The 18876-nt window shown below is 34.4% G+C and overlaps 1 protein-coding gene across 1 annotated transcript in view; it reads right to left on the reverse strand.

The window, feature by feature from the left end:
• Window positions 1-7213: 7213 nt before the first annotated feature.
• Window positions 7214-18876, reverse strand: part of LOC126883985 (uncharacterized) — a 91503-nt gene continuing 79840 nt past the window's right edge. Inside the window, exon 5 of the mRNA XM_050649757.1 lies at window positions 7214-9420. Within this exon, the coding sequence (XP_050505714.1) occupies window positions 9214-9420 (207 nt within the window). The 3' untranslated portion in view covers window positions 7214-9213. The remainder of the gene's footprint in view (window positions 9421-18876) is intronic.

Consider the following 18876-nt stretch of genomic DNA (forward strand, 5'->3'; position numbering starts at 1 on the left):
CTGAGTTTAGCGAACAGACTATACCAGTTTGTTGATATTGGAGTTTGATACAGTTTTTGAAGGAAAGGAAAGAAGGTTTACATTAAAAATAAAAGAAAACACTATAGTGTTGTTTAGTGCCATTTTGTAAAAGTACAAGTTTTCTGTTTTGAAAATAGTTCAAACAATCTAAACGTATTTTCTACTGACGTTAATAATGTCTAATTTAAAATTATATACAATTTTGTTTACTTTGTTGGTGCAGAATGTAAACACACAACCATATGACGTCACGACGTGTGTTGGGCTAGCTGCAATAATTTGAATTTAGAATCGTCTTTAGGGGCCCAAACGGAAAACAAAAACAACTTTTTTATCTTTGATACATGTTTTAAATTATGTTCCGTTGTGACTTACAAATTTTTTTTCAAATTTAAAATTTTATGCAAGTTCCCTATTCATGCTTAATATTATCTGCTAATCATTATTTTCGTGCAGTTTCATGGCGATTGCTATAACTCTCATGCACTGAGGATGAAAAACATTTGAGACAATTGCATTCACGGGAGAACTATTCGGCAGCAAATATTTCTTGGGATATTTTTTGTCCAAAATTTTTTGTGGGGATTATTTGTCCAGGGATAATTTGTGGGGATTATTTGTCCTAGCTTCCTCCACAACCGTTTGCCGCATTAACTAATCAACATAAAAATCCACTTCCTACTTACACAAAAATGTACATGGCATTCGGTGTTCAGAGGGGGATGTTGAACATTCCAAAATAAAAGAAATACTGGAATCATAAGTTGTTCCGAGGCGAACAAAAAAACATTTTTTTAGACAGAAATGTACGGTTGGAATTTTTCCCGTAATTACTGATGTTTACAAATTTGATGACACATCTTGCGCTACGGCCAACTATGCTCGTGATTCAAACCCCTACCGTACCACTGGACTATTTTCATGCACCGAAAGAAACGTAGATCACCTCCGCTAATGGTTTTATATATTACCTATGTAATTTGTGTCATCTGCATATGTAGCGGTGATGATGTTTTGGCTTGTAGGAAGATCTGTTGTGTAGAGTAGGTAAAGAACTGGTCCAAGGACACTACCCTGAGGTACTCCAGCTTTGATTGGATATAAGCTAGTGCACTGATCTTTTACTTTTACAAGGAAATGGCGGTCGGAGAGATAGGACTTGAGGATTAGAAAGTAGTTGAGAGGAAGGACTTTTCTTATTAAGTATAGCAGGTCAGTGTGCCAGACTTTATCAAAAGCCTGCGAGACATCCAAAAAGGCTGCTGAGCAGTATTGCTTCTCTTCTAAGGCTTTGTTTATGGAACTGCAGACTCGGTGAATTTGCTCGGTGGTAGCATGTTGTTGTCTAAATCCAAACTGATGGTTGGGTATTAGCTGCTTTTTCACGAGGATTGGCTGTAATCTGTCTAGTAGGAGTTTTTCAAAAACCTTTGACATCACTGAAAGTAGACTGATATGTCTATAGGACTTAACTTCTTCTACAGGCTTGCAAGGTTTGGGTATTAAAATGATTTGTGCCATTTTCTACAAAAGGGGAAAGTAACCAGTTCTTAAGATTGCGTTAAAAATATGTGTCTTTTAATTAGAATTCTTGCAGTGATTAAGTCGAGCCCTGGGGACTTTTTCGGATTCAGATCTGTTTGGATTTTGTTGAAAACTTGTTTGGATGTGAATTTCTCCAACGGTGCTTCTAGTTGGTATGGATATTCTAAATACAATTGAATATTATCTTCTGCATTAGGGTTGTTGTTTTTGGCATTTGGTTGGAACACTTCCTCCAGGTATTTGGCAAAGGCTGTAGCTTTTTCGTTGTTACTTTTCGCCCATCGTCCGTTACTGGCCCGGATAGGCGAATTAGAGAGTTGTGGTCTTTTAATCTTTCGTGTTGCCTTCCATAGCGAGTATTCGGAGGTTTCCGTGGCAGATAGATTTTGTAGATATCGTTTTATGTCGTTGTTTAACAAAGTTTTTAGTCGGGCTGTAGCTTGGTTTAATCTATTTTTATCCTGGGTTGCGCGGGTTCTTTGCCATACTTTCCTTAGTCTTCTTTTTTCTGCGATTTTTTCTTTTATTTCGTTGGGTAAGTCTTTGTGTATGATTGCTTTTGGTTGTGTAGGTGTTGACTGCCAGCCAGCTTCCTGAATTATCTCATTTAATTGATCTACTGCTTCGTCAATTTCGCCATCAGATTTTAGTGGGATGTTTACATACATCCAGTCTCTCATGAAGGATAGCCCGGAATTTAATCCAATTGGTATATTTACTACTTAGATAAAATATGGTAGAGGTTCTGTTTCGAGGATATTCGTGGATATCATGACCAAGACAGGAGAGTGGTCGGATAAAAGATCGAAACAAGATTGTGCTGTCTAGGATTCAAGTGGTATTCCTTTCGTCACACAGAAATCGACCAAATCTGGAATTTTGTTTGTGTCTGTGAGCCAATATGTGGGTTCGCCAGTAGATATGTATTTAAGGACACTACACACAAATAAAATTCATTTTTTTAAGGGACTCAAAAACATGTATAACAGTTGAATCGGAAAATAAAACAGAAAAAACAAAAATAATGACTCAGACGAGAAGAAATATAGTCACACAAAACATTATATATGAAGATGACATTGAAACGGTTGGAAAGTTTACATACATGGGAGTAGAAATATATGCCGACAGATCAGAAGATGGAGAAATACGGAAGATAATAACGCAGGCAAACAGAGCTTATTTTGCCCTCTCCCATATATTTCGGTCTAAAAGTGTCCACCGAAATACAAAGATGAGAATCTATAAAACTTTAATTCGACCAATAACATGCTATGGCAGTGAAGCCTGGGTCCTGAAAGAAATCAAGTATATTCAAATGGGAAATAAGCCACAATTTGGCTGTCGGTTTGTGTCTTAAAATTGTGGCTTATTTCCCATTTGAATATACTTGATTATAAAAATGCCACAAGAAAATAGCTTCAGAACAATATCCTGAAAGAAACATCCAAAAACAAACTCGACACATTCGAAAGGAAAGTACTGAGGAGAATACAAGGACCTGAGGTAAAACGGAATCTTCAGAAGTCGATACAACAACGAACTTTATCAACTTTATAATGAAGCACCCCTGTCAGACTTCATTAGAATACAAAGATTGCAATGGGCCGGACATGTGATAAGAATGGGAGAGAATAGGCAAAAAGAGCACTGAATGCAGGGAAAGAGACCGGTTGGAAAGCCAAGAAAGGCCTGGGAAGACACAGTAAACAGCGACGCACAAGCCCTTTTAGGAGTCCGTGTATGGAGAAGAGCAGCCACAGACAAGCAAGGGTGGAGGCAAAAAATAAAGGTGGCCAAGGCTCAATTTGGGCTGTAGTGCCGTAGAAAAGAAGTTGAATCGGTGAGAAGAGAAGGCGGACATGTCCATAAATAGACATTTTAACAGAAATCCATTATAAGTATGAAGACGCACTGTTTTGTAGAGAAACCGGCCATATTTTCATACTAACAATGCATTGTTCTGGATTTTTTTTCTTCTTTTATGGCCTTTGGGAACTGCGCCCATTTAGCCAGCAACACTTCTTAAAATCAACACCTGACCATACACCAAGACCATTACGAATCCAATCGAACAATCAGGACTAGTATTAGTTTAATGTGTTCTATTTTGCTCCATATTTCTCTGATGATCCCCTCTTTGCGTATTTATTTAGGCTCATGTTTTCAGGTATCATACGTTTCGTCTTTTTTGGCTCTTAGTTCTCGTACGGATTCTATTTTTGTCTCGTTGTTTTGCAGATTCTCAACATTGAACTTTTTTCGTATAGGCCTGTTCTGTTCTTTCCTGTTCCAATATTATTTCATGTTACTCCGTAAAGGAGCATAGGACATCCACGAAGCTTCTCCATTGGACTCTGTCTCTGGCCATAGCTGCTACCTCTCCCCAGGTCTTTCTCATACCGTAGTCAGCTTCAATTGTTCTTTTGTCCATTTTAGAGCTTTCTTTGTTATGTCTGCGTTTTCCTTCCTTAGGGTGTGTCCCAGCCAATTCCATCTTTTCCTTTTAATTGCAATTTCAATTTGATCTTGTTTGGTTTTCGTCCAGAGTTCTTGATTTGTTATAATGTTGGGCCAATATACTTTCAAAATTTTTCTGAGGCACCTGTTTACAAATACTTGGGAGATTTTGACAGTTCCCTCTGTTATTGCCCAAGTCTCGCATCCATACAATAATACTGTTTTAACATTACTATTAAATAGTCTTATTTTGGTGTTTTGACTAATTTGTGTTGACCTCCATATGTTTGGGAGTGTTCCAAATGCTTGTTGTGCTTCTAAGTCGATGTTTAATGTCTGCCTCAATGCTACCATGTACGCCAGCTATACTTTCTAGGTAGCAAAATTCTTGAACCTGTTTTACTTCTTCTTGATTGATAATACAGTCTGTTCCAACGAAAACTTGACCCCCCCCCCCCAGAAACCGAGAGCTTCTTCAAAATATAAAAAAACACGTCAATTTTTAATGGAAGAGGGACGAATTTTCTTGCAAAATTCATGCCCTCAAATGTAACCCCCTACTGCCCCGCATCGACCACCACCTTTTTTTAATAGCAAGTGTGGTCGAGTGGCACATCATTTGAAAGGTAATTTTTCTCTCTAAACGACGCTCTATTTTTTTTTAATTTACGTAATAAGTTTGAAGATAATTTTGGACTTAAACAAATTTATTATAAATTAGTTAAATCCAAAATTATCTTTCAAGTTATTCCGCAAATAAAAAAAAATTAGAGGGTCCTGTAGAGAAAAAAAAAATACCTTTCAAATGATGTGCCACTCGACTGCACTTGCTATTAAAAAAAACCGGGGGGCTGATGCGGGACAGGGAAAGGGGGACGAATTTTGCATGAAAATTCGTCCCCCTTTCGATACAAATTGACATGTTTTTTTTAAATTCTGAAGAAACTCTTGGTTTCTGAGTTACTGGGAGGGGGGGTCAAATTTTCGTTGGAACACTGTATATTTGTTCCTGTCGGAATTGACCTATTCTCATCTTAACTGTCTTACTGACATTGTGAGACCAATTTCTGCCGCCTCTTTCTCCAGTTTACGTAGCATGTTCTTCATATCTATTGTATGTGATACCAGGCATATATCATCTGCATATTCCATATCGGCCAGTTTCTTACCATTTAAGTAGTTCCAAGGGATTCCGTTTTTTTTTTTATGGTGTAAGTATTAAGTAAGACATATATTGAAGAGTAGTGGTGAGAGTATACAGCCTTGTTTTACCCCCTTCTCTATTTCTATTTTGTTCGTCATTTGAGCCTTATGTAGCTTTAATAAGCTTGACAGCTTATTAAATGAAGAATTTGACAGACAGCCTGTAGAGTCAACGGAGACAGTAGCAGCAATGGTCACCAAAATAACCAACGAGGAAGTGGCTCAAGCACTTCAAAAAACTAAAGAAAGGAAAAGCGGTAGGACCAGATGATATTCCTGGGGAAGTATGGAAAGCATTGGGAGAGGCAGGAACAAGGTGGCTAGCAGGTCTATTTAATAGAATTATGGAAGTCGGACAAATGCCAGACGAATGGAGAAGCAATATACTGGTACCTGTTTACAAAAACAAGGGAGATATACAACAATGTACAAACTACAGGGCTATAAAACTGCTTAGCCACACCATGAAAATATGGAAAAGAGTAATTGATAGACGGATACGTGAAGAGACCGAAATATCCGAGAATCAATTTGGCTTTATGCAGGGTAGATCAACAACAGGTGCAATTTTCATTATAAGGCAGTTGATGGAAAAATAAAGGGGTAAAGAAACAAATGCTCATATGGTATTCATTGATCTTGAGAAAGCATATGATATGAGTTCCTCGAGAGATTCTGTGGTGGGCACTCAATAAGAAAGGAGTCCCTGGTGAATATTTAAAGATTGTGAGGGATATGTATGAGGGAGTAACGACTAGCGTTAGGACAGGTGTGGGAGAGACCGATAAATTTCATGTGAAAGTAGGATTGCACCAAGGCTCTGTGCTTAGTCCGTATTTATTCTCATTAGTTTTGGACCAGATAACAGCGAAACTACAGGTAACGTTCCATGGTGCTTAATGTATGCTGATGATGTCGTGTTAGTAGGAAATAGTAAAAGAGACTTAGAACAAAAACTGGAACAGTGGAGATAAGCTCTGGAGGAAAAAGGTTTAAAACTTAGTAGGACAAAAACAGAGTATGTGGAATGTATATTTAAAGATGGAGCTACTACAAATAAAATGGCATCTTTGGATGGTGAAATGATTGTGAAAACCAATAGTTTTAAGTACCTAGGATCGGTATTACAGAGTAATGGAGAAATAGATGGAGATGCATGCAGTAGAATTAGGGCTGGATGGATGAAGTGGAAAAAAGCGAGTGGTGTGTTGTGTGACAGAAAAATTCCAATGAAGCTGAAGGGAAATTCTATAAAACAGCCATAAGACCGGCTATGATGCACGGAACTGAATGTTGGGTAGTGAAAAAGAAAGAGGAACAACGAATGCATGTGGCGGAAATGAGAATGCTTAGATGGATGAGTGGAGTGACAAAGAAGGATAAAATTAGCAATGAGTATATTAGGGGAAGTCTAGGTGTGGTACCAATTAAGATGGTTTGGTCATGTTCAATGTCGAGACGTTAATCACCCAATACGAAGAATAGCTGAAGTGCAGATTCCTGGAAGGAGTAGGAGAGGAAGACCAAAGAAGACCTGGGGGGAGACGATAAGACAGGACATGTTGGTAAAGTGGATTAACATTGATATGACCCAAGATAGAAATGTGTGGAGAAATGCAATTAGGGAAGCCGACCCCGCATAGGGATAAGGCAAAGAGAATGATGATGATTTGAGCCTTATGTAATACCTGGAATGTTGTTCGGTTATACATCATTTGTATTATTCTAATGATTTTAGGTAGGATTTTAGCGTGATCTAACATCTAAAAGAGATGTTCTCCACTGTTTACTTATTGCGATGTGGTCGATTTGATTGAAAGTGCGGTTGTTACGTGATTTCCATGACATTTGGAGGATCGTTTTATGCGGGAACAAAGTTTTCTCCAAAGATTAGATTATGGTTACCACACAGTTCAATGAACCGTTCGCCGTTGATCGCCGAGAAGGAGGCAAATTCATGGTGGAGAAAGATAAAAGAAATAAATAAAAATTTTAATAGTTTTATTGTCATTTAGCAACAATGTAAATAACTATGTGAATCTGACGTATGATGTATAAACTAGTACTTTTATAAAGATACTTTACAGAAACGTAAGTGCGATGTAAATGCTACAAAGGCAAACTGTCAAAATTCCGCATAAAAAAATTTAAAGGAATGAAAAACTATCACATCAGTTTACCTAAATAGATAACACTGGGTAAAAAACTCTTAAAAACTGATTTATATATACAATAGACCATACATACTCGGGATTACCACAATGAACAATATCAATATAAATGGCATATTTGTATATATTCGAAAAGGGTAATAGACCAGGCTGTATCGTCGCCCCGTTAGGTAAATTATTCAGAATTGTTTTTTTTTTGCACAAACTTACTCAAAAAGAGGTCCTTTTAACAAATCCACAGGGTGCCGGGAGGTGCCGCGGTAGGAAAATTGTTTAAACATTTTTTTTAAACAAATTCAAAAAAATAATTTTTTCACTTCGCATAATTTTTTTTAGATTCTTTGAGTCATTCTGAGCAAAAAAGTCTGTTGTGATTTTTCTCTAAAATTCAGTGTTGTCGAAACGCGAAAATAACCATTTAAAAATAATTATTATGAAAGTCAGAAACTGACCAAATCAAAGTTTAAAGCCCCCCTACATGATCCCGAAGAAATTTGTGTCATTAATTTAATTATTATCAATAAGCGCTAAGAGCGTATTGAGGCGGCCGTCAATGTGAGTGCGAGTAAGATGCACCATTGGACTGCCGGAATGGTGCAATTAACAGCTTAGTAATAAAATAATGACAAACATCTCTTCGGGCTCTTGTAGGGGGAGCTTTAAGCTTTGATTTAGTCACTTTCTGACTTTCATAATAATAATTTTTAACCCAGCTATTAAGTCTTGAAAATGGACATTTTCGCGTTTTTCAAATTTTAACACTTTAACTCCCAGGCCATAATTTGAAAAATTTTGTGCCAGCCCATTATACTTTTTTGATATAAAGACATGAAGATTAATGTTAAGAACAATTAAAACACATTTTTGTTAAAACAGGAACATGATTTTTCAAAAAAATAAGTGTGGTCATATGTGGTACACATGGGCTGGCAAGAATTACTTGACTAATTTTATTTCGAACAACCCATGTGCACCTTATATATTTTTTAAGTGTTTTTATTAACAACATTTGTAGTTTCTAGATAACTATATTCACTAGTGCCATCACTGAATTGTTCAAAATTGGAATCGTCCAACAAATTTTCCGACTCGCTGCCATTTTCAAAAAAATCGCTCTTCTCTAAAATTCGTCTAAGTTCATCTTAACTTAACTTTTGTTTATTTTTCCACGATTTACTCATTTTACGCACTACAGTAACCTTTATTTTAGAGGCTAACAGCACGTGCAGATGATACAATGATAGGCAAAATAGCAGAACCTTTAATTACTCAAAAAATGGCGAGATTATCGAACCATCGTCCACAGGCATTCTAGAGAACCCGTAGGCCACACCTTTTAATGCAAATCATCTATATCTGCGGTTACGACAGGTACACACCGAAATGAACAAGGATAAATTTTGTGCCCATCGGTGGGACACATGGGTTGAACAGAAAACTTACTGTGCCCACGGGTGGTGCACATGGGAGCTAAAGTGTTAAATCGCATATAACTCGACAACTATCAATTTTAGAGAAAAATCACAACAGACCTTTTTCTCTCAGAATGACCCAAAGAATCTAAAAAAAAGTTGTCCGAAGTAAAAATATTGATTTTTGAATTTGTTTTAAAAAATTTTCTAAACAATTTTCCGATCGCGGCACCTCCCGGCACCCTGTGGATTTGTTATAAGGACCTCTTTTTGAGTAAGTTTGTCCAAAAAAAAAACAAATCGGAATAATTTACGAGGGCGACGATACAGCATGGTCTATAATATCTAATCCAGGTAAATTGATCCACAAATATTAGTCCCTTTTAACTTAATAAGTAACTTCACCGGGTCAATCTTTTTAAATTTCGTTTGCTTTGTCTTGAACAAACTGAATACTGTTGGTTTCTAGGAGGACTTGGCAAATCTACAGTATCAGGTTTGATTTTTGTAGCCTCCAATGGTACTACTGGAATTAGTGATGTTCGACGTACAAATTTCTTCGGTTGTGGCATGTCAATGCAGGAATTTGATGATGCAAAAATTTTCACCTGAAAAAGAATACATATGTGTAATGCAAACATGATAAATTAAATTTAAATAAAGAACTAAGTCCATTATTTACACCCGGTTCCACCAACGTGATCTAAGTAAAATCTTACGTAAGTTTTGCTTAGTCAAAAAAATTTCTTAGTTGAAATTTGCGTTCCACCATACAAGTTTTTACTTAACTTAGCCAAGAAAAAACTTAAAGTATCAGAGATACCAACTTTGCAAAATTGTCAAAAATTCTTAACCTTTTGACTCGTTTTTAATGAAAAAAACACCAAAAAAGAACATTTGTGCCATTTTTGACAATAATGTCATTAGACATTACAAAATGCCATTTCAATATTTATTGTAAATTGTTATTATATCGTTTTAGTTAGTTTTATTAGTTAGTTTAGCATTAATTTAGTTGTTCGTTTTAAAATATAACGGTTTAAAAATTTAGAGAGTTTTAAAAATTAAGGTAGGTATGTAATAGTTTTGATTTGTCAGAGTATGGAAATGGTTTATAAGAATATGGAAAAATTAAAAAAAGAGTAAACTTTTCTGATCAAAAAACGAGGAATTGGTTTCCTTGATGTCCCAATACAAGGACATCATTGAAAATAAAAAAAAAACCAATGGTGTGTATACTAAAGATAAAGAGACTATACAACACTATATTATATACTATAAACTATTATATACTACTTTATACTATACATTACGGTAGAATTTACAAAGAATAGGAATATATAAATCAAAATAGATCGCAAAAATGCGAGTTATCCTAACGTAATATCAACAGAAGAAATTTAACCTCACTTATTTGTCAATATATGACAGAAAATAAATTTCAATGCATGCGTCAAGTTAAAATTTTTATTTAAGTCGTCATAATAGGTGACTTAAGCTTAAGCAAAAATATTTGTTCTTAAGTAAAAATTGTTTCTTAAGATCAAATTTTCACTTAAGTCACGTTGGTGGAACTGGGCGTTAGTGTTAATAATTTTTATTTTGTTTTTAGGTGTTTTATCGATTCTGCTCATTTCTTTCTGGACCCATAACTTTAGAACGGTATTAGGGTGGTCCAAAAAACTAAAGTTTTTTTTTAGAGACCTAGGGACCCTCCCATTTTGTTATAGCTACTAAAAGAATAATCTATGCCAAATCTTAACACTCTAGAATCTAAAACATATTGAAGGCAGTGCTCAGCAACATTTAGTTTTCATAAAGTTCTGTAAAACACTTAAGTTTAGAAAATGTTTGTTTGATTTTCAGGATTAAGAAGTTAACAAAGCTGTTGATCTCTTTATTACAGTTGATATTAAACATTTTCAGCAGTTTCAAGATGAGGGTACTGGAGTGGAAAGGAGTTATAAAACATCAAATATTTGTTTTTCTGGTATTTAACGCCTTTTTTTGTTTCAGGTTTGAAATATATTTAAATCAAAATTACTGCACTTAAGACGCGTCAGGCAGACAGTATTTACTTAATCGGTGTTAAGGACTTAGAACCTTTAACAAAGAAGAACCAACTTCCTACAACAAAAAAGTTTTGTTAAGATTTCACTTTTTTTAAGTGAAAAAAATCTGACAGAAACGCTAGTCATAGCACAATTGAAGAATTGGAACGTGTGCACTCACAGTGGTTACTTTTAAATAAAAATAAAGGAAGAAACACGGAAAAACAAAGAACAAATGAGCAATCATATTATATAGACATATTATGTAGACAATATCGTACAATGTCCATTCGGATGCTCTAATTCTCATGAGAACAAGACAAAGATTTTTTAATTGACCAAAGAACTGAGAGAAACAGATCATTTCATCTCAAGACAAAGAGTATATATAAAAGCAAGAAAGAACACTGGAAAGATTTGAAAAAGAAAAGGAGAGAAGAGAAAAAGCTGTTTCTTATGAAAAATCCACGTCTTCCTCTATTATTCCACCCGATGATGTCTTTAATGATAGTTTAAGTGCCAAAAGCAGTTCTGAAAATGTTTCTGATGATGAATTATATCAACCTTCTTCCAAAAAAAAGTTAGACAAAGTTTTAGACGGCAAAAGCGAAGACGTTTCTGAACCAAAGGTTAAGAAGAGCCTTTTTGACATGAATGTGGCAGCGGCTTTAGACACGAATAAAGTTTCCGATTGTGAAGCTGTAAGGCTTATCATTCCTATTGCTGCCGCACTTGGACATGATCCTGCAGAATTACCGTTTTCAAGAAGTTCTGCAAAAAGGAAACGAGAAGCAGCAAGACAGAATTTTTCAACAGAGATTATATCAAACTTAGACATCAAAGAACCAATTGTTGTTCATTGGGACAGCAAAATCCTGCCCGACATTTTAGGTTCACAAAAGGTAGGTAGACTACCAGTGCTAGTTTCCTATGCTGGTGGAAATGAGAAAATACTGGGGGTGCCAAAATTGGCTAGTGGAATAGGTTTGAATACAGGTGATGCAGTACTTAAAACTCTTAAAACGTGGGATCTTGATGAAAAAGTCATTGGTATGGACTTTGACACGACAGCCGTCAATACTGGTCTTAAGAGTGGTGCCATGCACTTTCCTTGAAAATAAGCTGAATAAAGAACTTCTATTGTTGCCGTTTCGCCATCACATAATGGAAATCATTTTGAGCAAAGTATTTGCATTATGTTTGGGACCTTCAAGCTCTCCTGAAATTCCAATATTTAAAAGGTTGAAGGAATCATGGATAGCAGAATGCTGGAGAAGCTGAGTTAAAAAACAGTGCCATCGAGTCCTTGCTACATCATCTTAGTAAGAAAGACCAGCCTCGAGATGACTACCTCGAACTTATTAAACTGACGCTGTTGGTGTTAAGAAAACCAATAGAAAAAATTCACTGGAGAGCACCTGGGCCTATACATCATGCTCGGCGGATGGCTAAGCTTATTTATGCTTATGTTGTACCTTTTCCTAGGCCAAGGACTTTACCATCTCACAAACAAGGAGAAAGAAAACTTAGACAGATTTATCCGTTTCGGTACACTTTTGTATGTGAAAAACTGGGTTGAGGCTCCAATCAGCGCCAATGCAGCTTTCAACGACCTAATTTTTTGGAAAGAGGCTGGGAAATACAACGTCATTGATGAAGATATAGCTAAAACTGTAAAAAGCCCTGCAGCCACATTTGCAGTACCTATCTGATTGTGGTTCCCATGTAAAATAAACAAATTAATAAGTTTTTGTATCCTAACATGTCTTGTAATTTTTTCAAAAATCGATAAAAATATTCCCGTTTTCATTATTTAAACACTATTGAGCACTGCCTTCCAAGTGACTTATAGCTTTCACATTTTGGCTCCTTACTTCTTTTATCAATTAGACAAGAATAGGGGGTCCCTTGGATTTTACATTCAACTTTAGTTTTTCACATAAGATCTTGAACCACCCTGAAACCACCTTGTATATTTTATATGCCTTACATTTTCATATGTCTTATTTAGAACTCTAACAACCAAACTACTAATCACAATAAAAATCCAGTTAGTTTTGAGAGTAAACTAAATATAAGACCAAATACTTACGATGTCGGGATAGTATCACGAGGTTTTTCCTCGTGATTTACTATGGAATTTCTAACGCGAGAATTTTACTTTCACCGTTGCATGTGGTTGTCTTTTTAAAGACAGATCACATGCTATGATTTTTGTGGCGGATATTCTTGCGTTGGGGCTCATTTCACGTAATCGAATGAACTATCTTTCAGTAAAGTCGTCCCAGGAACGTAACTCATAAATATTGGCAATATCATTTTAAAGTCTTCTACTTTACACTACTAGTCGTCTACTTTTACAGTGTGTCCATAAAGTAACGCATAAATTCACTATTTCGTAAACCGGCGACTTTAAGGGAAATCCCGAAACGGGTCAATTTTTATTAAATTACGATTTTTTGGCACATATATCATACTAGTGACGTCATCCCTTTGGGCGTGATGACGTAATCGATGATTTTTTTAAATGAGGGGTGTTAATAAATTAACACAATTATTTATACAGTGCGTCCAAAAAAATTTTTAAATTAAATTATTTGACGCAAAAAGATAAATGTATGTAATTGGTTTAATTCTAAATACATTTTACTGCTGTCAGAAAACATAACAATGTTTTATTTAAAAAATAAACATTGATTTTCGCTTAAACGAAATGTTCAAATTGCCAAGAGGCAGGTGGCAGCTTTAACATTGAATTTAAGCTAAAAAGCAATATAATTATTTGTCAAATAAACATGTTTATCCTGTTTTCTGACAACAGTAAAACATATTTTGAATTAAATAAATTACATACATTCTTCTTTTTGTCTCAATTAATTTAATTAAATTTTTTTTGAACACCCTGTACAAATAATGATGTTAATGTTTATATTAGTGAATAGAGAATTGAATACCCTTTCAAATGAGCTATCACATGACCCATATTCTCATTTAAAAAGATCACCGATTACGTCATCAAGTCCAGATGGATGACGTCACTAGTATGATATATATGCCAAAAAATTGTAATTTAAAAATAAAAATCGACATGTTTCGGGATTTTTCGTTAAAGTCGCCGGTTTACGAAATAATGAATTTATGCGTTACTTTATGGACGCACTCTATATGTCTGAATTGCCGATATAAATGAGGCAGATTAAATTAAATTATTAGAAGAATTTTTACCAAGCAACAACATTTCTGTTTAATTTATTAAAATTTTGTATTTTGACCACGGCATCCGATGTGGACGTCGAAACGTTAATAAAATTTGTTTTTTAGTTAATTGTGGCTTATTTTACATTAATATAGTTGATTACAAAAACGCCACAAGTAAATACAGTCGGAAAAATGAAAGAATACCCATGAACGATCACATCAATCACTTATTTTGTATTTGCTGTATTTTTCTATAAATAACAAACGTTTGTTATAGAAAAAGATAGCAAATACAAAATAAGTGATTGATTTGATCGTTCATGGGTATTCTTTCATTTTTCCGACTGTAGCTTCAGAACAACATAAAAATCCAGGTCCGGATTAAAAAAAATTATAAATTCATTGTGACCTTGAAACAACACCATGTATATTGAAATTTTCAAAATCCGTTTGCATATTTAAAAAGAGTACAAAAAACTAAGTTTAACGGTTCGCTCCAATTTTTGCCCAGACAATTTAATGACTAATTTTGAAATTATATTGAAATTTTTAAGAACTGTGAGATTAAAAAGCACATTTATTATTAACTTTTAACAATAAATTATTAAAGTTAATGAATAAATAATCACTAATTATTTACTTCATTGGAACGACCCACTTACTACATGCAGGTCCGGATTAACACAAAATATAAAGTAATTGTGAGCTTGAAAAAATACCCTGCATATTGAAATTTTCAAAAGCCCTTTGCACATTTGAAATGAGCACAAAAAACTATGTTTAATGGTTCGCTTCCATTTTTTGCGCAGAAAATTTAATGACATTACTTGTGTAATTATATCGAAATTTTTGTTAGTTCTCAGAGTTCTTAATGGTAGGGGAGCAAAGTATGCTAATTGTGCAGTCACTCGAGCGCTTTGGGGACCTATTGGGTTGTGAAGAGTAGGTCCTAAAACCAAAAAAAGTTAAGTAAAGTTTTCCATTTTAGTGGGGACTTGTTCCATTTTTAATTTAGCTTTCTATTTCCAACAATCGTTTTTTAGATTATAGCGCCATCTATCCATAATTCGAAAAAATTTCTCGAATAGAAGTTACTTATTTTTACGTAAGGAATCCAAATCTGCAATAAAAATGGGGCCTGCCACAGATTTTAATAAAGTAACTCCCCATTTCCACCTCCGTGGGGGATCGTGTTTGGTGCAATTCGATAGATTTTTCAAAAATATTGAATACGTGTACATTTCGCGAAATATCGCGGGATTCGTATTTAAAATATTAAATTTACCTCGCACCCCTCTCCATGGGAAGTCGTGTTTGGTATCATTCGATAGATTTTTGAAAAATATCGAGTACGTATTTTTTAGATTTTCGATCCGTCATTCATTTCGCGAAATATTCGCTTTTTTCTTGTGAAACTTTGGGACTCACCCATTCCCTTACGCCCCACTCAAATTGTCAGATCTTTGAAATATACACTGTTTTGCATGTACTTTACTTACCTTATCTTAATCTGACGATTTCGAGTTTTTCTAAGGATATATTTTTTTTCGCCCCCCTGCCCTTAACGAACTCCCCTGCAATAAGAGCCAATATAGATATGGTAGAGGTACATTTTCAGGGTACAAGGTCTCTCCCCATGTAATAATCTGATCTCGAGTAACTGTAAAAATCCCCGCTTGGGCTCCCTTACCATTAATTATAAAATGTTAAATTTTCATTAATTGTTTATTAATTATCAATTTGTAACAATGTTAGTAATTAATCTATTGGCAACTTATTCTTTTTTAAAATAGGAAATTTTCAAAATTCGTTCAAATTTGTACAATTTCCATCACTCGATACAAACTTAAATCAAATTTAAATTCAAGATGTAGTAGAAATAAACAAACCAAGACACGTTACATACGTCGACAATGCTACTAGGAGCACTCCCGAATCATAATTTACAATGTATAAACTTTGAAAATCATGATTTGGGATTTACAATGTATATACATTGTAAATTATGATTCGGGAGTGCTCCTAGTAGCATTTAACGTGTCTTGGTTTGTTTATTTCTACTGCATCTTGAATTTAAATTTAGTATAGTTCACTTAACGTGACTTAACTAACAATTCGCGGTGTGCAAGTACTTGGAAAGGGAAACGAGAAACGACCGCGCGCGAGTCGCGGAGAAATATTGCAACTATCTTAAATAATTCATATTGTCAATTGAAATTGTCAAATTGACGTATATTTCATACCTTCTGTCATTGACGCAGATAAATTATATATTGCTCCACAATATTGATATGATATGCAATTATTATATAAAGGTAAATTTAAGTAATTGTATTTTGCTTGCAGTACTGCATTTTAATAACTGATTTTACTTACTACATACAATTGTTTACGTTTGCTAAACATAACCTGCATCTTATTTTTTCTTCTTATTATTTTTTTGGACTATGGTCTTGACAATTATCCAGCAACCAGGACTAATATAATTGGCCAATATAATTAAAAGTGCGAATAAAAGTACAGAGCGTAGAAATAGTCTAGTAAAATAAAATTACACTACATGTAAATCAAAATGTAAATTCGTACAGGTTTTTTTTTTTTTTATATAATTGGCTTTGGCATGAACCAATTAGCCAGACTTATTTTTTATTTATGAAATATAAAGGGAGCATTTTTTTTTGATCCAATATAAATAGATTTTTCAAATTCTCACACCCTAGGATAAATGTTATTGTGTTAGTAAAATGTGTGTTTCTGTTTAGTGCATTTTTTATATGTATATTTTTTTTTATTTTTTTTTAATTATATTTTTGTTTTTTTTTTAATGCTTTATTTATGTAGTATTTTGTTTAGTTTTATTTCCTTTTTTTTTTCATTGTTTTTTTTTGTTTTTTTTTTATTTGTTTATCATTATTTTACTTTTTTTTTAACTTTTTTTTTTAATTATTTTTTTTCTGTTAATTTTTTCGTGAACACACTTACAATAATATTTTGTATCGCAGAATTGCTTACAATGGTGTTAGTTTTTTACAATTTCATTTTGCAACGAATTAAATGATTATACAAACATTGATATAAGTTAATATTATTACTAAAAATTATACAATTTAGACTGGTTGGCAAACAAAATTTGAGATTTACCATTTCTTCGAAAAATGATTCTATGCTCTTCTTATTTCTTGAACATTCTAGGATTACATGGTTCATATCACCAACTTCTCCGCATGGACAATATGGGTTTTCATCCAGTCCTATTTTATATTTGTACAAAGGAGTCATAGCATGATTAGATCTTATTCTGTTTATTGTAACAATGAAGTTTCGTTTGGTTAATTCATGAAACCAGCTTTTCAATGGTATGTTATTTTGGTGGCCGACATAGTTAAGCCCTGTGACTGATGAATTATATTCTTGCTGCCACAATTGTTTTAAATGTGAAGTAAACTTGGAGGTAAGATCTGTATATGGAACAATATTGGTGGTTAGATGGTAGCCTGTGTCAGTGGCTGATTTGGCTAGTGTATCCACTGCATCATTACCTTTTATTCCTGAGTGCCCTTTAATCCACACTACAGTTATTGTTTTCCTTTGTTTTGTTGCTTCAAAGTTCAGTTTTAATATTTCTGCCTCTATGTTAGTAAGGTTTTTCGATGATTTCAAGTTTGTTATTCGGTCAACTGCACTTTTACTGTCAGTGAATATAACATGATTCTGTGTGTTTCTCGACTGGACGTATCTAAATGCATTTGCTATGGCAATTGTTTCGGCGGTATATATGGAACACTCATCTGGTAGCTTGAACTTGTAATATTGGGAAGAGTTTGCGTCATAAAAGGCACAGCCTACTTTTCCATTCAACTTGGATCCGTCAGTATATATGTATTGGTGTTCAGGCCATCTTCCATTAATGGTTTCTAGAAAGTTTTCTTTTGGGTCCAGGTAGTATGTTTTTATATGTTTTGAAAAGAAAACATGGGGAGGTTCGGTGTAGATAGGTATAGTTTTGTTGATAGACAGGGAGTTAGAGATTTGTGCCAGTGTGGTATAGCTGTTTACTAGGAGTGGAGTAGCTTTTGAGTGCCAATATGGATGGGTGAGTACTAGGACAGTGAGGTCGTGAATGTTACGAAGATAGCTGGCTTCTTTGGATATGGCTTTAGCCATAAATTTATGACTAATTAGCTGCCTTCTGAAAGATAGTGGAGGTTCTACAGATTCGACTTCTATAATATTTATTGGGGTAGATTTAAGATAACCAAGACATATTCTCAAACTTGTGTTTTTCTGGGTCTCTATTTTGTTTCGGTGAGTATGTGCTGCTGTTCCATATAGGTGACTGCCATAGTCTAATATACTTCTAACCATTGTTTTATAGAACAGTAAAGCGGTATTTGGATCTGCTCCCCATTTGGTATGGCAGAATGCTCTCAAAATATTCATAGCGTTCTCGGTTTTTTTTATTGCATGGTGGATGGTATCTTTCCACAGTAATTTTCTGTCCAAATAGAGTCCAAGGTATTTAACACAATTTTTGATTGGAAGAAGATATGGTCCCAGTTGTAACTGTACTTGAGTTATGTCCCTTTTTTTAGTAAAAATACACACTTCAGATTTTTTTTCAGAAAGAATTAAGTTGTTTGAATCTAACCAGTGCTTAACTGACCATAGGTTTGTGTTTAAAATGTTCTGACAATTTGAAATAGTAGTACCGTTGGTGTAGATAACTATATCATCAGCAAACTGTATCATATTCACGTTATTCAAATTTACTTCGAAGTCCATTGTATATAGTATAAAAAGTAGCGGGCTGAGTAT

The sequence above is a fragment of the Diabrotica virgifera genome, chromosome 4, assembly GCF_917563875.1.
Source record: "Diabrotica virgifera virgifera chromosome 4, PGI_DIABVI_V3a".
Lineage (NCBI taxonomy): Eukaryota > Metazoa > Arthropoda > Insecta > Coleoptera > Chrysomelidae > Diabrotica > Diabrotica virgifera.